This window comes from Equus przewalskii, chromosome 20 (assembly GCF_037783145.1).
Source record: "Equus przewalskii isolate Varuska chromosome 20, EquPr2, whole genome shotgun sequence".
NCBI lineage: Eukaryota > Metazoa > Chordata > Mammalia > Perissodactyla > Equidae > Equus > Equus przewalskii.
In genome coordinates this window covers 57,054,500-57,078,253 of record NC_091850.1, presented here as the reverse complement: position 1 = coordinate 57,078,253, position 23,754 = coordinate 57,054,500, and the positions used below count along the sequence as shown (strand labels likewise).

Below are 23,754 nucleotides of genomic sequence, written 5' to 3'. Positions count from 1 at the left end.
GCAGAGGGACACTGGTACCTGTGGCAATTCTATTTGGATGGACGGCCCTTTCTTCGCTTCTGGGGTTTTTGCATCCTGTCGGAGGCGGCCCTGTGTCATATATTCAAACGTGCTCATCTTTTTGGCCACTAGAAAAGAGAAAGAAGGCAGAGGATGGAGTTATTATTCATCAGCTGTGCTTGGTGCCCAAGAACAAGCAGGCAGTGCACCCTCCCAGGGCTCCAGCAGGGGCGTCGGGAGCTGGTTCCTAAGCTGGAACACTGAGGAGCTGCTGGACAGCCACTCCAGAGCACACCCGGCCATCGGGCAGCAAACCTGAGGCCCACTGGCCCCCCACCCTGGGCGCGGCTGCCCTGCTTGCCCCACAGGCCCAGAAAGTAAATATGGACCTATGGCGAGTACCGTGCCCAGCTCAGTTTGGATTAAGCTGAGACACTGGCTGTCCAGCACGTGGCAGAAGCACCTCAGGATTTTAAAAGGAAATCTGAGAGACGTGGCTGTCAACGCAAAAGGAGTACTAGTGAAGATGGGCTCTGTGCCTATTTTCGCCTTGTGCTTCCACAGAAGGGCCAGACTTTCCATTTCTCTGTCCCTAAAAACCAACACACATGAAAACAGATGGTTTATAATTATTTCTGGGAAGTGGAAAGGGCCACCCTCAGAAGCCTATTTGCAGCTCGAGGAGCAGACGGTGGCGCCGGCTGCCCCACAGACCCAGTGCAGCCCTCGGAGGCTGCCTGCCGGGCAGCTGGGCCCCGAAGACGGAGCCCCAGCCCTTCCCAGGCAGGTTCTACAGGGCTTGTGTTTCTGTTTTGCTTGTGCTTGACTTATCTTTCTTGATTAACTCTACCTGGCTCTTATTCCATTCTTCCACGTTCCCTCGGAACCTGTGTCAGAGTTTGAGGATATAAAACTTGCACTTGTTTATATTCCAGTGAAAATAGTCATTCTTTTGCATGAGTTTGCACAAACACCATCAAAATCAGATTATAAGCAAGCCCTGTGTGTCCCAGAGCTCACACTCGTTCGGAGTAAGTTTCCTGTAAACCGTTTTAATCTGGCAGCGACGATAAAGTCTCAGAGGAGAAGGAGTCGCAGAGCTTTAAGCCTCACGGGCGAGCAACTGTGAGGCCGAGCGCAGCGTGTGCCAGGTGGACGCCAGAGAGTCTCCCCCGTGTTCTCAGGTGCCCGCGCCTTAGTCTGCTCCCCTAACATCACCCGAGACACTTTCTCGCCCACTGGCTGTGGTCGTGGTTTTCCTCACACCTCGGTGCGGGCACTCTCTGCATCCACGTGGATTCCCGGAGGTCCTGTCCTCACCGACGGTCCCACTCCCACTCATGTGCTGAGGACTCGTCAGAGTGCCCCTCTCCCGGGCTTCAAAAGGCAGCATCCAACTGACGTGTCCCCGAGCACTCCCCACGCCGGGCTGCTCCCGCCTCCTGCAGTCTCTCCCCGGGAGTGGGGGCTGGTCCTAGTCACTTGCACAGAAAGTGAGGAGGCGTCACTTCCCAGACTGGGCTGCAAAAGGCTAGCTTCTGCCTCGCTGCCCTCTCATGTGCTCCTCGGATGAAGCCAGCTGCCCCGTGGCCAGATCCTCCGTGGAGCGTCCACACAAGACGGAACGGACGAGGCCGCGGGCCAAGAACTCACGAGGAACCAGGGCAAAGAGCTGACCCTGCCAACGACCCGGGCATGCACCTGGAAGTGGGTCCTCCCAGGTCCAATGAGACCGTGCCCTGCTGGCACCTTGCCTGAAGCCTCGTGAGGGGGCCCGGGCCAGAGGACCCTGCTGAGCTCTGCTGACCTCCGACCCACAGAACTGGGAGGTAATAAACGTGTTGTTTTAAGTGGCTACGTTTTAGGTAATTTTACTCTAACTAACAATAACTAATATCCCAGCTTTTTCCTGGAAATCTATCCTTTGATGTGCAAATATGGTAAAATTGGCATGTGCAGTCCTGAAGCTGGTGCATTTCTCCCCCACTGAGGGTCTCTGTGCGTCGCTGTGGGCAGTGAGTGACACCACTGTCCTCTTGGTCGGCTGAGTGGGAACCCTGGAGGCCCGTGCGCTCACGTCCGACTCCACTTGGTCCTGAAGGCCCGTGGATCTTGAGTCCTCCAGGCCCCTCGCCCTGTTAGCTCACCACGTCCCTCCTGGGTGGCTGCACGGGCGCCCAGCCGCGCTTGCCTGCCTCTGACTTGCCAGCTGCAGGCAGTCACGCATGCTGCTGCTGTGGCGCCATCCCCAAAGTGCACCCCTGACCCCGTGACCCGCTGCTCCCAGCGCCACCAGTGCACCCAGCAGCTTTGGGAAGAGCTCAGCCACCTGGGCTTCGGGCGCTGACTCCATGCACTGCCCGGCTCGGCAGGCGCGCTCCCCGACTAGACCAGCCCCACAGCCACCAGGTTCCTCCTGCTGCTGCCTTCTCCTGGAGGCTGCGGAGCGTAACTGTGGTCACTTCTAGGGAATGCCTCCCAGGGTGGGGAGCCCCCACGTCAAGGACACAGAGGAGCCTGCCACATGCAGCCACCGGGCAGACACTAGAAACCCACTGGTTCTCCCTGCAGCGTTTGGTGAGCGGAGACCCTGTCGCTGAGTTTAAGGTTTTTCCTTGTTAGGATTTCTGCCAGGCACTTTTCTAAATCCCCTGTTCTTTTTTCATAGTGCCCTGTTCCTGCCTCATAAATTCCGTTTCTTTCTCTCTCTGAGCGCTTTAACTTTCTACTCTTTAAATCTCTTCCGTGTTTCCTGCAGGTCTCAGAGCAGAATTCAGCCACTGCTGGACCTGCTGCCCTCTTGGCTTTCTCTTCTCTTCCTGTGATTTGTCCTTGGTGCTTTGAGCTTGTTTCTGGCAGAGGCTGACTGAGGGGCCACCTGCCTCGGGACACGGGAACACGAGGGGGCAAAGACTGGCCAACCTGGAGGTAGGGCTTGGGGACACGTACTCAGGTAGAGGTGGAAGATGAGCAGGTGTCCCAGCATCACAAGGGTCATGATGTCCAACAGCAGCATGGACACCCCGATGCCCAGGACCACTGGGGTGCTGGTCCTCACAGGAAAGAGGGGGAGAAACAGCAGCCACGTGTTCTTCCTGGAGACGTCTGTGGAGGCAAAGGAGAGATCCGTGCATCTAGTGCCTGCTGATGCAGCAGCCCCTCTCATCAGGCGAGCTCCACAGGACAGAGCTGGGCAGTGGGGGAGCGAGCACCAGCCCGCGGGAGCGCCTCCCTGCCCAGGTGAGCGCCTCCCTGCCCAAGTGAGCGTCTCCTTGCCCAGGTGAGCGCCTCCTTGCCCAGGTGAGCATTTCCTCCTCACCCAGGTGAGCGTTTCCTCCTTGCCCGAGTGAGCACCTTCTTCTTGACCAGGTGGGTGCCCTGCCTCACCTAAGTCCTCACTTAAGCCCCTCCTGACTGCGGTGGGTATTATGGTCCCACTTTATAGATCTGGAAGGTAAGGTTGGGAGAGGTGACTAAGTACCCAGGTCACAGAGCCTGACCCTCTGCCTGACCCCAGCGCTCACCCTTTCCTGCAGGCCTCCCAGAGCCCTCTCCATGCTCAAGCAGCCACTCTCAGATAGAGCTGGAGGCTACAGCCACCACTTTGGGGCAATCCTAGGACATGGTGCTCTGTGCCCCAGGGGTGTGACGGGCACAACCACACCACTTCTAAATATTAAGTGTGAGAAGCATAGTGAAGGGCTGTGCAGGCGGGCCAGGGAAGACTGAATTCCAGTTGAAATGTCTGCCCCACAATAAATTCCAAAAGGGAGCTTGACCCAGCTCCCTATGTGGCCTCCCACAAGGCAGTTGCCACGCCCTGTCATGGTGCACGGCCGCGGCAGTGTCCAGGGCAGAGTCTGGTGCCCCAGGGGCTGCAGCATGGGGTGTGTGGGGCTGGGCTGGACCGTGGGGCAGCTGACCCCTCACTTGTCCTCTTGGCGGGTGATGTCCTGACGAATTGCCGCCAATGAGAGCAGAGCATCCCAGGGAACTGGTGTTTCGGAAGCTCTGTGGAATTTCCTCCCAGGAAATTGCCTCAGTCCACAGTCACAGGATTCACGTGGCGCCAATCACACTGTGCTTCCAGCACTGGCCAGTTGCAGGGAGCTGGCCTCATGTGGCCTCTGCACGTGCGCCGAGATCGCTGAGGCCGGTGGGCTCTGGGTGGGCTCTGGGTGGGCTCTAGGTGGGCTCTGGGTGGCCACTGGCTCCTCCTGTCCTTCCCCCTCCTCACGGCCCCCAAAAGCGAGGGCCCAGTTAACCAGCCATCGCTGGGGGGACGGCTGCTTCCAGCAGAAGGCATGAATGCATGCAGGCCTTGGGTTTGACACCGTCACCGCTCACCGGGCAGGAGCTACATTTCAGAGAGTGCCTCAGGGGCAGCGGAGCAGCCGCAGGGCGTGGGATCAGCCAGCTCTTTGCAGAGGATGGGGGAGCTGCAGGGCCTTCCATGTGGAGCTCACAAAGCTCATCCTCGAAAGACGAAGGCTCTGGGAGCTGCCAGGCACTGGACAGCCCCTCTGGCTAAGGCAGTGCCAAGAGGGTGTCAGGTGGGCAGGAGACGCTGTGCCCACGACTCGGGGGCTCTTCCTATGGAGTGAGGGCCTGGTCTCACTGGGCCCCCGGCAGTCCACTGTCCCATGGTGATAGCCAGGTCACATTTGGGAACAGGTGCAGGTTGGACAGTCCACCCCACAAGGCTGGTCTGTGCCAGATGCTGGGTGGGCCTGGGGGGGGTGACAGTGGGTGGGGCATGGTGCCCTCCAGGAAGAGGAAGTGTCCTCCTGGGACGAGGCACAGCGGCACTCCCGGTAGGACCGAGGCAGGACGTCTACACGTCACAGGCTCAGGGAGAAGGGAGATGTGGGGCCTCAGTCCCACCGCAATGTCCTCGTCACGTCTTCCAGGCTGTCCCGGCTGCGCACTCCCCCGAGAGGAGGGCATTGTCCGTCCTGCTCTGGAGCCCAGGGTTGGGCCTCTGCAAAGGCCAGCGTCAGCACCTGAGATGTTGGAGCCTGTGACGGGGCCCGGGGCTCCTGGAATGTCCTGGGCTGAGTGACAAAGGTCCTACATTCTCCTGCCCTGAGGACTGGCCTGCAGGCCAGTCTGGAGAGATGCTGGGGACTGAGACAGCGGGCCTGGCTCTGCATCCTGAGGGCTTTGGTCCCAGAGCATTTGGGACAGACATGAGGAGGTGCTCCACGTGAGGTGCTCCCCTGCATCGTGTCCAGGGCTGTGGTGACTAATGACGACAGACGGCGGACTGGGTGGCTTGAACAACAGAAATTTACCTCCTCCCAGTTCTGGAGGCTGGAAGCTAGGGGGTCGCAGGGCCGTGCTCCCTCCAGAGGCTCCAGGGGAGGACCTGTCCCTGAGTCTCCCAGCTCCTGGGGCTCTGGGGCTCCAGGCCTCCCTGGGCTGGTGGCCGCGTCACTCCCGTCTCTGCCTCCATTGTCATGTGGCCTCCCCTGTGTCTGTGCCCCTCTCTTCCGTCTCTGATGAGGGCACTCACGTTGGATGCAGGGCCCTGGACAATGCAGGATGAACTTATCTCGAGATCCTTTATCACGTCTGCCAGGACCCTTTTCCAGATAAGGGCACAGTCGCAGGTCCAGGGTGAGCACCTTTCAGCCCCCACATCTGCTCCCCTCGAGCTGGGTGTGGACATCTGTTCCCAAGGCCAGGCTCCCTGACCCGCTTATCAGAGAGCTGTGTGGAGCCCGCAGTGCCTGCAGCCATGCACCACCCCAAGCCCATGCCCCAGACAGCCTGCCTGCCCACCACCCCTGCGCCCCTGCATGACTGACCGCGAGGGACAGAGGGCAGACCGCGCTCTCTCATGCCTGCTGCTGCCTGGAAGCACGGCCTCCGAGCAGCCACGCCAGCGCCTCTGGGCCCCACACCTGCTTCCTGGGCCCTCAGGAAGCTGCCAGGCTGCAGGGTGGATGCTGGGTGCGGCCCTTAGCCTGCGGAGAGCACCAGGCACCCCAGCTCCAGCACCGGTTCTGCTCACCCAGCCTGGGGCAAGCGGGCTCCCCTCCCCACGGCCGGAGACAGCTGGAGGGCGAGGCTGACACATGAGCCCCTCACATGGCGCGGCCCCCCAGGCAGCCGCGTACTTTGGTATTGGGGGTCCGTGCGCAGCTCCTCTGGGTTCAGGAAGTACTGAGTGAAGATGTACAGCAGGATGACGATCAGGCAGAGCAGTCCGGCCGAAGCAGACGCCACGGAGCTGAAGAAGTACCTGTGGGAGAAGCAGAGGCGGGCTCAGAGCCAGGCCAGCGGGCAGCCAGGACGGCGTGGTGGGCGTCCCTGCTAAAGGAGCTCTCTGACGGCTGCCCCCATGCCCCGATTCCTGTTCCCGGTCACACCCTAAAGCTCAGCCCTGCTCTGTTTTCTCTCAAGCTCTCTGGGCGAGGTCCCTGATCCGCTTCCACCACCGATCCTAAGTGCAGTTTTCTATCTCCTCACAACTTACACCACCATCTTGTTTAATCCTCACGGGAAGCTGCGAGGAGGGGCAGCCACCCCCAGTTCACAATAGGGAAACTGAGGCTCAGAGCCAGGGAGTGGCTGGCCCAAGCTGCCTTGGCACCCGAGACTCAACCGCTTCCAGGCCGCAGCTCACAGCCCGCCTGCGATTCCCAGCTGCCTCCGGTTCAGACCCGGGCTCACTCCCACCTATGGCTCCGTGGGTCCGTCTGAGCTCTGGAATCGTGGAAAATGAGCCCTGTGAGCTCTTAGCCTCAAGTCGGGGTTCGGGACTGCTGCAGTCGAACAGAATCGGGGTGTGACAGGTGGGGGGCTGCACGATGCCGTCTTGCTATCAAGGGCACCGAGTCGGCACGGGGAAGGCCAGGGGTGTGTGGTGATGGACGCTAGCACAGCATGTGGGCTCACTGCGATTGACCTCGAGGCCCGAGGAAGCCTGACCATCCAGCCCGCAGCAGGTCCACCGTTCGAAGTCCCATGCGCATATTCGCGCCAGAAACGGTGCAGTGTGCTTGCGTGTCAGACCAGTCACTCCTGTGCTCCTGTCTGTGCTCAGAAGACACGGAGAATGACCCGCCCACCCCAAACCCTAAATTCTGGGTAGCAGTTCTTGGCATCTGCTTTCACTGAAACATCTTCCCTCCAGTCTTTCTGTCGTTATATTTAAAAGAAACAATTCCGTTAACATTTTCAATGTTAAACAATGTCTTTTGTTCACCTAAAATTTAGTTGATTCCGTTTTTCTTTCCTGGAACTTCTTGAAGTTTCCTTACACGTGTCTTTAGGGGAGGGCTGAGATGTGAGGGATTCCCAGGACCGGGTGGGCGCGGCTGCGGCCCTGAGGCAAGCAGCTTCCCTGAGGGTGCCGCATCTGGGCCCTCGCATCCCTCCCAGACATCTCTTCTGGGTCATGCTGCACAGGCCGACTCTCTCCTGTGTGAGTGGGTCCTGGGGGCACCGACGGCCGTGTGGACACGGGGAGGCCCCACACTGAGCTCTGGTCCAGGCAGTGGGTGGGCTCTGCACCTGACCCTCGGGGTCATCTCCATCCTGCTGTCTGGGCAGAACTCCCGTCCTGCCTGGACAGGTGGCCCCCAGGACAGGCGGGAGGTGCAACCACATGGTCAAGCTTGCCCTCATTGTCTCCCCTCCACCGTCCACAGTGCGCAGCTCCCTCCCTTGATCGGAGTGTCTGTGGGCCCAGCTCTCCGCAGCCTTCGATCTGGCTGCACCTCGGCCGCGTGCGCGTCCTGCTCTTCCCGTGCTGTCAAGGCCCGGCCTGTCTCTCAGGGTCCTGGCATAGACTTTGTCACCTTCTTTTGCCGAATTATATCCTAAATGCGCTTGCTCTCTCCGCCTGACACATGCAGGGACAGGAGGCAACTGGGAGCATATGCCAGCAGTGGCCCTTGCTCTCACCCCTTCCCCAGAGTGGGGCTGTCTTGGCACACACGGTGCCCCCTCCCTTCCGTGGGCTCCTTCTGAGGAAAGCAGACCTCCCCTTGCCGTGGGCCAGGCACCGCTCCTTCCTGCCGACCCTGCCTGGTGGACACGGGGAGCTCGTGGGGCTCACGAGCTGTTGAGGGGGCTTCCTGGCCTCACTGCGAACCGCAGCTCAGCCTGCTCTGTTGTCAGGGGAGCCTGGCCCACTCCGTCCTCCTTTCGGGCAGGGTCACACGCCCTCGCCTGTCCCCCGATGGCCCTGGCCTCTCTCCGGACCACTGACCAGATCTAGAGGTGGCCACCCAGCTCGGGGTACTCAGGCCTCAGGGAGGCACATCCACGGGGAGCAGAGTCCTCCAGCGTGTGGACCGTGGTTCCACCCCGCCCGCTGGCCTTCCCGGGGCTCCGTTCCATAGGAGACGAGGCAGGACGTGGGCATCCTGGTCCCTTCCAGACTAGCAGCTTCGAGGGGACTTTTCTCGTTAAGAAACCTGTGGCTTCCTTCTGCTCAAAGCAGCAAGGCCTCTTTCTGCGCAGGAACGACTGGCATGCTGCTCTCGTGGTCTCCTCGCCGGGCGATGGGGACTCACGTCCCACGCTCGCTGCCGCGTGTGGGTAAGCAATGAAGAGCCCTCTCCACCCTCCGCCTGGACAGCGGCTTGGAGGCCACCTGCCAGTAGAGGCCTCTCTCTCCTTGGCCGGCGTGGAGGAGCCAGGAGAGCGCTCGTGGTTTTCCTGGCGACACACAGCCCTTCTCTGCCAGCGGAGTGACTTACAGCCTGGCTTCAGATCGGGGGGCCCTGGTGAACCCCACAGGCCCTGCACCTCGAGCTCACGGAGGAAATGCCTCCCGTCCGTGGCTGGACACTGGCTCCTGGCATAGCCCCCCGCCCACATCCTCTGTGCTTGGGGGCTGACGGCCTCTGCAGGCGAAGGCAGAAGGGCCCAGGCCAGTGGGTCAAGGACTCGTTAGCCCAGCCCATGCCCCACAGACAGGCTGGCTCCTTGTTGATGCTAATGGGGGTCTCCAGCAATTTACTTTGTGGGGACAGGCTTGACATGGCACGTGTGAGGACGGCTCCACTGAACATGTTCCAGAACCAGACAAGGAGACCAGAGGGATGCTGAGCCCACTGTTCTGGAGGTTGGGATGTGGTGCCCCGCTCCCATGGCCTCCCCTGCCCTCTCACCCACGGCCCCCTGCTGCAGACACACTCCTGGTCCCTGCCCTCCTCCCTCACCAGTGGATCCTGGCCCCTCCCCTCCTTCCTCACCAGTAGTTCCGGGTCCCCACACAGTTGTTGAGCCATTTGCAGTGGTGGTCGAAGCCAGAGATGCACTTGTTGCAGGCACTGCAGTGTTTGGCTTTCAGGCTCCTGGAAGGAAGAATTTGGGGTGCAGCCCGTCAGCAGTCTGTGCAGGTTGACGGGCCAGAGCCCCACCTGCCTGTAGCAGAGAAGCAACAGCAGCCCAGTGGGCGGGCCCTGCGCCCTGCAGCTCCTTCCCTCCCTCTGCCACGCCCACCATGTGCTGACAGGGTCTGAGGCCTGGAGGCCATGCTCGGGCCCCACCCTGAGCCACTGGGCCTCCCTCCCAGGCCATCCAGTGACGTCCCTGGGGCCACTGGAGACCCCAGGCCTGGAGTAGCCCTGGGCTCTGATCTGGTGGGGGACTCAAGGAGGACGGTGCTCCCTCCACTCCTAGATCAAAGGCAGCAGAGCGGGTCAGCTGCATGGACACAGATGTGGGCCCTCGGGCAGGCACCCCGCCTCTCCCCGCCCAGTCCCTGCAAGCCCCACGGTGGCTGGAGAGTCAAATGCTGCAGTCCGCAGCCTGGGCGCAGGGCCACCCGTGTCAGCGGGCCCACACCTGGGCACTTACACGGGGACCTGGCACAGGTGGCAATACTGGTTCTGGATCACGTGTGCATGTTTGGAACGGTCGAAGGTCGGCAGAGGCTCCGTGTAGCTCTTCTTAAGGCGGACGCTGTCTTCGGCCGGATCGAGGGACATTGCAATCAAGTGGACGATGAAATGGAAAAAGAAAAGCCCACCGGTCACCTGTGGGGGGTCGTCAAGGGACAACTCGGCCTAGGGCCTGGTCAGCACAGTGTCGAGTGTCCACTGGAGGCGGGAGGTGCCTAGGCCCGGCCACCTGGGCCCTGGTCGCCGGTCAGCGCCACGGGAGCCATGCGCCCGGCTAGTGGCAGAGACTGAGGGAGCCCTCACACGCCAGTGGCCAACAGAACAGCCCCGACCCCTTCCTCCAGGAGGGACGAGGGAGCGATGCCTCACGGCAGAGCAGCTCCTCAGCTGAGGGTGTGGCTCCCCGAGCTCCACCATACGAAGGGCAAGGCCTGCCCGCACCAGGCCAGCACTGAAGGACACCGTGGGGGGCCCTTTGGGTAGCAGAGATGCTCCAAGCACATGCGTGGGGTTAGAAAGAAAGTGGGTCATCAAGAAAGGAAGACAGGAGGAAGGGAGCCAAGGAGCCTCTGTGGAGCGGGCGCATGCTCTCTCTCTGTCTCTCCACTCCGGCCCCCAAGACCCCTCAGGCTCTCTCCAGCTCCCACTCCCTCCAGGGCTCTGAGGGTAAAGCTGAGGCCTCAGATCCCACCCTCTCTGCCTCCTCTCCCGGGGGATCGGGGATCAACACACCATCCCCATGGAAACCAAACAGCAGGGGCCACGCCTCCCCACCAGCCCTGCCCTGATTCCTAGAAGAGTTCTGAGCCTGGAGGGTTCAGGGTTTGCAGGCCTGTCTGCAGAGGACAGAGGGCAGCCTGGGCGTGGCTGGGAAATGACGCCCACCTGCAGGGTCTCCTTCGCTGTTCCTGGGAGGCAGAGGCGGGAGGCGAAGGCTGGTTCGCCACCCACCCCATGCAAGGCTCTGTGGCAACGCTAACAGCTGGCAGGCTCTCAGCAGGGAGGAGGGGGTCGCGGCTCAGTCAGGCGGGAAGCCCCTTCTTGGAGGCCCTTCTCAGGCTGCACTGCTGTCACGGTTCAGGGTCTCAGTGTGGAGCCACCCTGGGGACTCTGGGGCTTGGGCGTATGTGCGTGCCCCAATGACACTCCCGTGAGAAACACGCATGACGCACGACAGGCCCGAGTGGAGGCTGGTTCTGGCCAAAGCTGCTGGTCCCTCCCACATCTTTGGCCTCCAGGCGCCGAGTGCCAACTCAGGGCCCTGGGTGCCAGGTGTGAGCAGGGAGGGGATAGGGTCCGGCCCAGCCCGGGACACAGACATGACCATAAGGTGTGAGAGCAAGCTGGGGGGCTAGATAGTCCGACTGGGAAGCTGGTGCCCAGGCCAAGGGCAGGCAGGCGCATGAGCAGGAGGAGCTGGAAAGCGGGTATGAGGAGACGGCTGAGAACCAGCTGGGCCCTCGGGACTGACACAGGAGACAGGACTGACCAGACCCCTCAGCGACGCCAAGGTCCTTCCCACAGCCGCCGGGTCCTGAAGGGCAGGGGTGAGGCCTGAGCCCCCTGCTCTGCTGTCGAGCAGATGGAGGCCATTCTCCTCTACGGGGGTGGGGCAGCGGGCAGGCGGTCAGCGGCTGGCCAGGCCTCACTGTCACAGCTGGTGACACAACATGGCCCTGGCATGCTGGCCCCTGCACCCGCTCCCTGAAGCCCGAGGCACTGGCCGCACTGTTTGTGTGGTTGCCGGGGCAACAAGAGCACGTCCTGAGCCGTAGGACACAGGCAGTGATAGGCGAGGACAATGAGATGTGGCAGGAAGCCGCACTGTGGCCCAGGTGTGGCCCCTTCCTCTGGGGCTGGAGCAGAACTGCCCTCGTCAGAAACTGGCAAGCGAGTGGGAGGCCAGGAGGGTGAGAGGGGTGGCAGGTGAGCCCAGGACAGAGGCATGTCCTACAAGCCCTTTGCCCCCACGTCTACACCCGCCTCGCACACAAGACCACTGCCAGGGAAACAGCATGGGGACAGCGTGGCCTGCACTCGGATCCTCACCTTCCAAGCGGAGGTGCCCAGGGTGCCTGACCTGGCCCGACCCGGCCCGCCCCGCAGAGCTACCTGTGGCCAGTTTCCCGAGCCGTCCCAACCTGCAGGTGCGCAGGCCAGGCCATTGCCCTGAACACGTCCCCCGAAAGAGAGGCGTGGCTTCCTGGGGAAGATCTGAGGGCAGGGTCCCACCTAGACGTGGCTGGTGAAGCTGCCCACAGCCCCCAGACATGAAGCTGTCCAGAGCAAGAACGAACACGAGCCCGCCGTCCAGCGCATGGAAGAGGACCCAGCCCGCCTGTCTGACCCAGCGCAGCTCGGCACCGGGTGACACCCGGTCACCACGGGGATGATGTGGGCTGCGTCCTGCCCAAGATGACCTGGCCCGTCACCACATCCATCACATGCTCGGTGACCGTTGTGGGCTGAACCCCCAGCGTGGAGAGGGTGGCGGAGTGCATGTCACACCCTCAAGCTCCCACTTTCACTTTCACATGGGATTTGGAGCCTCAGGGCCAAGCGAATAAGAAAAAGAGAAGGATGGCTGAGGTCTCACTTTGCTACAAGGCGGGAGGCTGCCTGCCCTCGGAGTTCCGGGGGAGCTGCCCTGAGAAGGCCTGGCCCTCCGTCCCTAGCAACAATCTGTGTTTAGTAAATAAACAGCGTGGCGCCAGCTCCACCCGCCCTGTGCTGCTAACCTCCCTGCCATCTGGGCCCCCACCCCCACCCCTGCCCTTCCCAGAGTCAAGGCAGAGCTGAGCTCCAGCTCTGAGGGAGAGCAGCTTCCTGCAGGGATCTGAGCTTCTGGGATCCCGAGCCTTGCCAGGTTCATTTTGCCTCGGGCCATAACACAGGGTCTCCAGAGTAAACCAAGCCCCACCAGATTCCAGGCCCTTCCACACCATGGACCCTGCGGATCAGACAGCTGAGCCAGCCAGGTGACGCGGAGGGGAGCGCTGACTTGCGGGGACGCTGACCTCTGCACGCACGGGGTCCACCTGCGCTGCTTCTCCATGGTTTCCCCTGGGCCTGCCGAATGCCGCCCCGACCTTGGGCCCCGACCTTCCCAGGGCCATGGCGTGGGCCGAGGTCACTTCCTCGCCAGCCCAGTCCCTACAGGCGCCGAATGATGCTGGCCCCCTCCAGTGGCCAGAGCATAGCACCCGAGTGCAGCTGCCTGGGGCCCGAGGGACATCACTGAGGGACCAGGCGGTGCCAGGCAGCAGGACGCTAGGCAGGAAAGTTTGTCTCAAAGGCAGCCTGAGCCCTGGACAGCAAGGGAAGCTGTCCTGTGTCCACCACTTGGGATGAGCAGGAGGGGCAACACACACTGGGCATTGAGCCACCCAGGGGCAGGGGACAGCCAGCAGCCAAGGCCCCCAGAAGAAATGGCGGGTCCAGTGCAGGCGAGCCTGGGCTCCCGAGCTCTGGCTGTGCCAGAAAGCAGGTAAGAGCTCAGAGTGACCCCTGGACAGAGAACACGGGGCCGGCTCAGAGAGACCCTGACGGCCAAGACGGGGCTAAATTATGGGTCAAAAGAGAATGAAGATAATAGATTATAACCCAGCACATAAGCAAAACCCACAGTTAGGGGCTGAACCGTGTCCCCAAAAGACGTTGAAGTCCCAACCCCCAGGACTGTGAGTGCGACCTTGTTTGGAAATAGGGTCTTCGGGGGTGATCAAGTCAAGTCATGAGGGTGAGTCCTGATCCCATAGGACTGGTGTGCTCTCAGAGGCCGTCAGGACACAGACACGCACAGAGGGACGACTGTGTGAGGACACAGAGGCCGCGGCATCTAACGCCAAGGGATGTGGAGCCACCTGGAGCCACCAGAGCTGGAAGAAGGGCCTGGAAGAGACCCTCCCCCAGAGCCTGCAGGGAGCGTGGCCCTGCCCACACCATGATCTCGGATTTCTGGCCCCAGAACTGAGAGAGAATAAATTTCTCTGTTTAAGCCGCTCCATCTGTGGTACTTGTTACAGCAGCCGGGGGAACTCATACCCCACAGCTCCACGGTGCTGCTAAGGAGAGAGGGATGGGGGAGCGAGCTGAGCGAGGAGGAGGCGAAATCAGGAAATTTTCCACCATTTTACAAGCCCCAGTGAAACTGCAATTCGGACAAGGGAAAACGGGGCACCCACGGCCCCACAGTCTACCTGCAGACTGCTCCTGACTGTAGGGGGGTACCTGGCTCCCCTCCCCAAGGAGCAGCCTCCCAGTGGGGGCCGGACCACAGGGCAAGACGCTGTGGCTGAGAAAACCACAACAGCTGCCCACCCGAAGGCAGGTGGGTGCTGTGCTGGGCCAGAGGGACCTAAGACCCCATCGCCAAATGCAAAGCATGAACCTTGACCAGATCCTGGGTTAAAAAAACATAAAGCATGGGGGCCGGCCCCGTGGCCGAGTGGCTAAGTTCGCGGGCTCTGCTGCAGCAGCCCAGGGTTCGGATCCTGGGTGCGGACATGGCACCACTTGTCGGGCCACGTTGAGGTGGTGTCTCACATGCCATAACTAGAAGGACCTGCAACTAAGATATACAACTATGTACCAGGGGGGATTTGGGGAGATAAAGCAGAAAAAAAAAAAAAAAGATTGGCCACAGTTGTTAGCTCAGGTGCCAAACTTAAAAACAAAACAAAACATAAAGCATGTTTCTGAGACCACTGGAGCAATTTTGAGATGGGCTGCCCATGGGTCTGTACAATTACTGCTCATCTCGGCTGTGACAAGACTCGAGTTATGTGGGGTGATGGGGGCCTGTGACCAAGGCTTCGGGAACGCTGCCTCGCCCCCGACGCAGGACAGGAGGCTCAGAGGAGGGGTGGCTGTGCTCAGGGCACACGCCGGTGGGACTGCTGCTCAGCTCTGGTGGATCAGACATTTTCAGGGCCCTGGAGATGGGGGAGGCCGGTGCCATCAGAGGCTGCATGGAACTGGGGAAAACGGGGCTGGAGGCAGAGGGCTCGGACGCCAGGCCACGGTGGACGCAGAAGCTCACCAGCAGGGTCTGTGTGGCGGTGGCCCAGAGAGCACGGGTCAGGACGGGCAGAGACAGCCCACTCAGACCCAAGAGCTGTCACCTGAGCGTGAGGGAGGGATGAGGCTGGCGGTGCCGTGTGGCCGCAGCGAGGGGGCATGGCAGCTGCGCCTTCCAGCCCCTCCACAGAGGGTGCTGGAGTCACAGCCACGTGTATGTCCAGGTCCCCAGCACCTGCCCACCTGGCCGGGCCGGGTTCGGACCTGCCTGGCTGGGAACCCACTCAGGTGACGTGGCTCGTTCTCTCAGCAAAGGCCTCATCTTGGGTTGGGGGGGGTGAGGCTGGGGCAGGGCGTGCAGCCCTCCTCTGTGGCCTGTGCTGCTGTGCCTGGCGGCCCAGCAGGCTCTCTCTCTGGCCTCCTTCCCTGCCCTCTGCCATCTCGGGGCCGGCACTCATAGGCTCAGCCGCCACTGCCAAAGAGAGGTTGTCCCAAGAGGGACCAACCAAGAAAGCATTGAAATGAATGGCTGAAGAGGGGCCGCCATAAATTAGCGTCTCTCCCTAAAACCACTCCCTGGGACCCCTGGCAAGAATGCCCTGCTCAACCAGCTGGACCCAGCACCCTGCAGACCTGCAGACAGGTGGGCCGGGTCAGAGGAACCACAGCTGCACAGGGCACCCCCACACTCGGAGACTGAACGCAACTCCCCGGGAGCCGCCCTTCATCTCTAGGCCAGAGAGGACATGAGTGGAGGAGAAAGCCTTCCTCCTCTGCGTCTGTGCATCTGTGCGTCTGTGCGTCTGTGCGTCTGTGTGGGTGTCACATGTCTGCACATCTGTGTGTCTGTGTGTGCATGTGCTTAGAGGGAAATTTAGAGCTTCAAATATACCAAAAAGAAATGACGTCTAAAATCAATGACCTAAGTTTCCACCTTAAGAAGGTAGAAAAAGAAGAGCAAAGTAAACCCGAGGCAAATTCAAAGGAGCAAATAGTAAAAATAAAAGTAGAAATTTAAAAAAGAGAAAATTAATAAGCCCAAAAGTTGATTCTTTGAACAATTAACAAAAGTGACAAAGCTAGGAATACTGACGGAGGGAGAGGACACTCATCGCCAGTAAGGACAAGTGAGGACACATCGCTACGGGCCCAACAGACACTGAAAGGATAAAAGGAAATCGTGCGAACAGCTTTATCCCAAGAAATCTGACAATTTAGATGAAATTCTCAAGTTTCTTGAAAAATACAACTTACCGACACAGACACAAGATGAGACAGAAAAGCTGAACAGTTCTATTTCTGTTAAAGAAATTGATTACTGAAAATCTACCGCAGAGAAATCTCTAGCACCTTGAGGGACAAAATGAGCCAATCCAGAGTGAGGAGTCATTCCACAAGAAGATGCCCTGGTCCTCCCACCGAGCAAAGGGCCCGGGCAGCTTCCTGGGGTCAGGGAGACTTCAGGGCACAGTGACCTCATGCCAGGTGGGGGCCTTGTGGGGTCCCAGTGGGGCCCAGGCATCTGCGAAAGGGCTTCTTCAGAAAATCTGGGAAACACCCATCTTGATGTTAAGGAGTAAGTGGTAACTTACGACGTGATTTTTAGGTGAGATAACAGAACTGTGGCTACGGAGATAAAAGCCCTTGTCAGAGGCAGACTGGGGCACTTGCAGTGAAATTTCATGTTGTCTGGGATTTTTCAGGATACTCCAGTGTATGTGTGTGTGTGAGATGAAACAAGATTGGCAAAATCTTAACCGTTAAAGCTGGAGACTCGTCCTTGAGGTCCATCCTCCTGTTCCCTCTGCTTTTCTGAAGCTGAAAGACACCATAGCAAAGCGTCTGGGGCAAGTGACTGAGGCCCTGAGAGACAGCTTGTGTCCTCCATGCACCCTCCCTCCCACCCAATTACACATACCTGGGTCTGCTTTACTCAGCCAGGGACCTTGTGGGGTGGCCTAGGCAAAGAGACGGGCAGTGTGGACTGTTTCCTTACTGAGAGGAAGGCTTGACCCAGGTGTAAACGTCCTCCTTTGAGAAACGTGGTCCTGTGCCCACTTCACACCAGCCCTGCCTTGTCCACCGGCTCGAACGTTGGGTGACCCTGGGGGTGGGGTCCGAGGTGTCCTCGTCAGGTGCTATGGACCCAGGGTCAGCCAGGCATGACACAGAGCCACACGCCACCCTGATGCACACCGCCAAGAACTCAAAGCAGACATCTTCTGGGGTGCAACACAGAGCACAGCCACCCAAGGAGGATCCCAAATGTGAAACCCCACACGTGAGCTGTGTGAGAGTTGACCTGGAAAGCTCTGTCTGTGGGGAACAGGGCTCCATGGCACGCACTTGACAGAGGTGCGTGGGGAGCAAACTCGAGCTGTCCATCAGAAACGCTTTAGCATTCTTTTAAAGTCTTTCCTCATTAAAACTCAGAATTCTGTTTGAATAGACCAATCATCAGTAAGGAGATCGAAACAGTAATCAAAAACCTCCCCCAAAATAAAGGTCCAGGACCAGACAGCTTCCCCAGAGAATTCTACCAAACGTTCAACTGAGACTTAATACCTATCCCTCTCAAACTCTTCCAAAAAGTTGAACAGGGGAAGCTTCCTACCTCATTCTATGAGGCCAACATCACCCTGATATGAAAACCAGACAAGGACAACACAAAAAACGAAAATTACCAGCCAGTATCACTAGTGAACATAGATGCAAAAATCCTCACCAAAATACTAGCAAATCGAATACAATAATACATTAAAAAGATCATACATCATGATCAAGTGGGATTTATTCCAGGGATGAAGGGATGGTTCAACATCTGCAAATCAATCGTGATACACCACATTAACAAAATGAAGAATAAAAGTCACGTGATCGTCTCAATTGATGCAGAAAACATTTGACAAGATCCAACATCCATTTACGATGAAAACTCTGAATAAAATGGAGATACAAGGAAAGCACCTCAAGATAATAAAGGCCATATATGACAAACCCACAGCCAATATCATTCTCAATAGAGAAAACCTGAAAGCTATCCATCTAAGAACAGGAACCAGACAAGGATGCCCACTGTCACCAGCCTTATTTAACATAGTATTGGAAGTCCCAGCCAGAGCAATCAGGCAAGAAAAAGAAATAAAAGGGATCCATACTGGCAAAGAAGACGTGAAACTGTCACTATTTGCAGATGACATGATTTTATATAGAGAAAAGCCTAAAGAATCCACCAAAAACTTTTTAGAAATAATAAATGAATACAGTCAAGTCGCAGGATACAAAATCAACATACAAAAATCGGTTGTGTTTCTATACACTAAGAATGAAGTAGGAGAAAAAGAAAAGAAGAATACAATCCCATTTGCGATTGCAACAAAGAGAATAAAATACGTAGGAATAAATTTAACCAGAGAGGTGAAAAACCTATACACTGAAGACTATAAAACATTGTTGAAAGCAACTGAAGAAGACACAAAGAAATGGAAAGATATTCTCTGCTCTCGGATTGGAAGAATTAACATAATTAAAATGTCCATACTTCCTAAAGCAATCTACAGATTCAATGCAATCCCTATCAAAATTCCAATGACATTTTTCACAGAAAGAGAACAAAGAATCCTAAAATTTATTTGGAACAAGAAAAGACCCCGAATAGCCAAAGGATTCCTGAGAAAAAAGAGCAAAGCTGGAGGTATCACACTCCCTGATTTCGAAATATACTGCAAAGCCATAGTAACCAAAACAGCACGGTACTGGCACAAAAACAGACACACAGATCCACAGAACAGAATCGAGAGCCCAGAAATAAACCCACACTTCTATAGACAGCTAATATGCGACAAGGGAGCCAAGAGCCTACGATGGAGAAAGGAGAGTCTCTTCGATAAATGGTGTTGGGAAAACTGGACAGCCACATGCAAAAGAATGAAAGTAGACCACTGTCTTACACCATGCACAGAAATCAACTCAAAATGGATGACAGACTTGAATGTAAGACCTGAAACCATGAAACTTCCAGAAGAAAACAGGGAGTACACTCCTCGACATCGGTCTTAGCAGCATATTTTCAAGTACCCTGTCTGACTGGGCAAGAGAAACAACAGAAAAAATAAACAAACGGGACTACATCAAACTAAAAAGCTTCTGCACAGCAAAGGAAACCATCAGCAAAATGAAAAGACAGCCTAAAAGTTGGGAGAAGATACTTACAAATCATATATCAGATAAGGGGTTAATATCCAAAATATACAAAGAACTCATATGTCTCAGCAACAAAAAACCAACACCACAATTAAAAACTGGACAAAAGATCTGAACAGACATTTCTCCAAAGAAGATATACGGATGCCCAACAGGCACACGAAAAGATATTTCACATCATTAACTATCAGGGAAATGCAAATCAAAACTGCAATGAGGTATCACCTCATTCCGGTCAGAACGGCTATAATTAACAAGATAGGAAACAAGTATTGGAGAGGATGTGGAGAGAAGGGAACCCTCGTACACTGCTGGTGGGAGTGCAAACTGGTGCAGCCACTATGGAAAGCAGTGTGGAGTATGCTCATAAAATTATGAATAGATCTACCATATGATCCAGCTATCCCACTGCTGGGTATTTTCCCAAAGAACTTGAAAACACGAATGCATAAAGATACATGCACCCCTATGTTCATCACAGCTTTATTCACAACAGCCAAGACTCGGAAACAACCTAGGTGCCCATAAGGGACAAATGGATAAAGAAGATGTGGTACATATGCACAGTGGAATAATACTCAGCCATAAGAAATGATGAAATCCGGCCATTTGTAACAACATGGATGGTCCTTGAGGGTATTATGTGACGTGAAATAAGTCAGAGGGAGAAAGTCAAATTCCATATGACCTCACTCATAAATATAAAATAAAACAACAGCACCAACAACCAACACACAGAGACAGAGATGGGATTGGTGGTTACCAGAGGGGAAGGGGGGAGGGAGGAGGGCTAAGGGGTGATGAGGCACATGCGTGTGGTGACGGATGGTAGTTAGTCTTTGGGTGGTGAACATGATGTAATCTACACAGAAATGGAAATATAACGATGTACACCTGAAAAAGAAAGAAAAAACAAACTCGCTATTCTTTGTTGGACGACACAGATAGACCCTGTAGTGCGTGGCTGGGAAACCTGCGGTGGCCCAAGTGTGCAGCTCCTTCCTTCCGTAGGGTCTTGCTGCCTCCCCCCAGGGCCCGTCGCCACCCAGCACACTCTCCCTGCACCAACGGCGGGGTCGGGGGCAGACTCTCCTGTGCAGGCACCACCCCAGCCAGCTGCAAAGATGGACGTGGGGTTTCGGGCACCCTGACGATAGGGGGCTGTTTGGGGTGAAGAGTGGGGAGCTGGGGTCGGAGGGCAGGGCAGACTATGCTTGCGAGCAACTCAGAGTAGAGGACGGAGCGGCAGAGCGCGGCCTTCGAGGCAGGCACAGCATGGCTGGGAGCCAGCTGCGGTGGGGGAGTCCTTCAGGAGCCCCCTCCCCACTTTAGACAACAGGCAGGCCGAGCCGCAGTCCCCCAGTGAAAGGATACAATGTAGGCGATGTACTTCCACTCCTGTGGCAGCAAGGGAATGAAGATGAAGAAGCTGGCGAAGGCCAAGACCAAGAACATGATCCAGGCCGCCGCCTGGAAGGAGTGAAGGGGCTTCGACCAGCCGTTCACTCTGGACCGGCGAGGCGCTAGGATCTGCTTCCCCTCCTTGGCCGGGGCTTCTGGGATGACCCGTCTCCATTTCTTGGTACAGAAACCCATCTGCAAGAGGGAGGAGAGGAGCGTGGCAGGCCCCGGACCTCCTGCCACGGCCCCTCGTGGCTGGGGCCACCCCTGGGGGACAGGAACCCACTGCCTGCCATCGCCCCGGACCGCTTTTGGCAGCACAGCTGCCGGGGCTGTGGCTGTGGCTGGGGCTGCAGTGGGCACGGTCCCCCTCAGGGTAATCGGAGGAAGCCTGTGGAGCCCGCCCAGGCCACAGTGATGATGGCCTGTGGAAAACAGCTCTTGGAGGGTCCGTGGTCCAGAGGGCTGCGGGACCGGGAGGGGCAGCCACCTGCTAGGACCCCTGGTGTGGGCAGCTACCCATCTCTCGTGGTCTGGGGACAGCGATGAGTCCAGGGGCATGCTTATAAATGTCCAGGGACTCATGAGAAGACCCCATCAGATGTGGGAGGAGGACCTGCATCTGAAAGAGGCCCTCGTGCCTGGGGAGACCAGGGTGATGCTGGAAATGCACTTGGTGTGGTGCTGTGACGCTGTTACCCACCGGCGTCCTCCCTGAGGATCCTCCCTGCAACTTTCGCTCAAGGACAGGACGAGAGACTACATTTCCAGAGAGTTCTCTGTCATTCCCTCTGCGGGACGGGGGGACCTCTGACCACAGGGCTTCCGGGCCCCGCAGCATCCTGGTGTTGCCCAGGTGCAGTGGCTGGGAGGGCACCATGGCCACTGCTGGCCAGTCAGGGGCAGGGACGCCAGCAAAGACAGGGACGTGGTGTTGGGGAGACTTAGGGGGCCGGAAAGGGGTGAGAGAGAGGGACTTAAGGTGGGACTTGAGGAGTTCAGGACTCCGCCAGGCTAGGCCCTGTGCAGAGCCTGTGCTGTCCCTTCAGACTAAAATGCACAGACAGTGTGGTTGATGGAAATGCATTACTCTGGGGAGACACAGAGACGTTGAAAACTATCCCAAGACTTTCTTGTGTGCTGTGAACTCCCGTGGGAGTTTTCCTACGATCGGACTGCAGCTGCTGTCCACTGCTCTTGGCTGTTGCTGTTTCTCTGGATGGGACACCAGGTGGATATGGGGCCACAGTGGCCCCGAGCTTCCTCGGGACCTGCGAGAACACCACGCTTGTAAGACAAGACCAAGGTTCTGAGGTCTGGAGCACAGAAAGGCAGTCCTAGGGATCAAAGCATGATTCCCAAATAAAAGCAACACTTGGATGGGAGAGCCAGCTAAAAGAAAGGACATTGCCGGAAGTCAAATCGCAGGGATCTGAAGGGTCAAGTCAAAGAATTATCACAGGTCTCAGAACAGAGAGGTGGGAAGTGAAAATTATGAGCGAAAATTTAAGTGACGTGGAGTAATAGAAGCTGGAGACACAATATCTGTTAAGATTTCCAGAAGAGGAAAATGGAGAGGATGCGAGAGAAGAAACAAAGGAAAAGGTGAAGACAATGTGTCTGTGCTGCAGGAGACTCCAGACCCCAGACCTGAGGCTCACTCCCAGAGCCAGACGGGACCGCGAAACAGGAATACAGCCTCTGTGGGCACGAGAACTTCTAGGATACAAAGTCCTCAACTGTCGCTGGAAGGAAAAACAATGAGATGCCTACAGTCTGGGATACCTGGAAGTTGTAATGGCATCAGATGTTGCAAAATTTTAAACCCAGGGCCGTCCTGAGAGTATTTGGAACCTGAAATAGGTCCAGCCAAACTCTCCCTGAAGTGAGAGCCGAGAGAAAGCCATGGACGCATGAGGGCTCGAGGGGCACCAACTCATCTCTTCTGAAAAGACTGACTCCCTCAAATCTGAAAATTGCCCCCATAACAGGGAAGGCATGAAGTAAAACCACAGCGGTGAGCAAATGAGTCTATGTCACGTCTAAATCAAAGCCACAGGGAAGTCGAGTGGAAGTGACCGCTGATGACAGAGCTGGCTTGTGCCGTGTCAGCAGGCACACCCGTGGGGAGGCACAGACGGCAGCAACGCGGTGGGAGGACAAGACGACGGGCGGGAGGCACACGTTCACCCCAAATTTATGGGGAGTCGGACCTGGCAGACACAGCTGAAGTCCGGCACCTTTTGGACCCTGTCCTGGGGGTGCAGGGTGGTTGTGGGCTCCTCGAGGACTAAGGGAACCTGGAAGAGAAGAGACAGGGTTGGGGAAGGTGAGGCTGGACCCGCAGCCACAAGGTGTGTGCAACCCTCAGCCCACCCTTCCCAAACCCTCAGCCCACCGTCCCCAGTCAGCACGGTCTTTACTCAGACATCTCCATTAACAAACACCGAGCATTCTTTTCACCTAGGTTGAAATATGTGTGAAAGGGAAAACGTGTATTTTCTAGTTCAAATTTCATCTTTTCTTTTTCAAAGATTGACACCTGAGCTGACACCTCTTGCCAGTCTTCTTTTTCCCTTCTTCTTCTCCCCAAAGGCCCCCAGCACATAGTTGTATATTCTGGTTGTGGGTCCTTCTGGTTGTGGCATGTGGGATGCTGCCTCAACACAGCCTGATGAGCGGTGCCATGTCCATGCCCAGGATCCGAACCAGCAAAACCCTGGGCTGCTGAAGTGGAGCGCACGAACCTAACCACTTGGCCACGGGGCTGGTCCCCAATTCCTTTCTTTTTTGCAGGGACAGAGTGGCCCTGAGCTGACATCTGTTGCCCATCTTCCTCTTTTTTTTCCTCCCCAAAGCCCCAGTGCATGGTTCTACATGCTAGTTGCAAGTCCTTCTAGTTCTTTTACGTGGGCCGCCACCTCAGCATGGCTACTGACAGATGAGCAGTGTGGTTCCACGCCCAGAACCAAACCCGGCCACGGAAGCATTGAGAGCACGGAGAACTTTAACCATGGGGCCATCAGGGCGGCTCTTTAGTTCAAATTCTTATCTCTCGGGAGACAGGATCAGTTAAAAAAAACTGGGACCAAACACCTGGCTATTGACAAGTGTGACACTTCCTGTTTCCTTTGGGGTGAAATGGCACAATTAAAGTGGGCTCCACGCCAGCCCCCATCCCACAGCCTCCCTGTCTGGCGACAGCCCCCACAAACAGGCAGGGTGCACTGCAAGTGGTCAGAGCATGCCTGGTGTGAGAGCTCGTCCA

At 57.2% G+C, this 23,754-nt stretch overlaps 1 protein-coding gene across 5 annotated transcripts in view; it reads right to left on the bottom strand.

Annotated features, from left to right (window-relative positions):
- The window catches only part of LOC103553587 (palmitoyltransferase ZDHHC11-like), a 62,330-nt gene that overhangs the window by 37,115 nt on the left and 1,461 nt on the right, over positions 1-23,754 (bottom strand). For 3 of the 5 annotated variants that reach the window (XR_011530503.1, XM_070587298.1, XM_070587299.1), the window contains exons 2-8: positions 22,700-22,786; positions 20,460-20,681; positions 9,820-9,998; positions 9,213-9,314; positions 6,123-6,247; positions 2,950-3,105; positions 19-128 (exon numbers count right to left, since the gene is read on the bottom strand). Coding sequence is in view for 3 of the 5 variants with exons in the window: in XM_070587298.1 (XP_070443399.1) it covers positions 19-128; positions 2,950-3,105; positions 6,123-6,247; positions 9,213-9,314; positions 9,820-9,998; positions 20,460-20,681 (894 nt within the window). In the remaining 2 variants the exon portion in view is untranslated. The remainder of the gene's footprint in view (positions 1-18; positions 129-2,949; positions 3,106-6,122; positions 6,248-9,212; positions 9,315-9,819; positions 9,999-20,459; positions 20,682-22,699; positions 22,787-23,754) is intronic. The other 2 variants (XR_011530504.1, XM_070587300.1) reach the window with 1 other exon arrangement.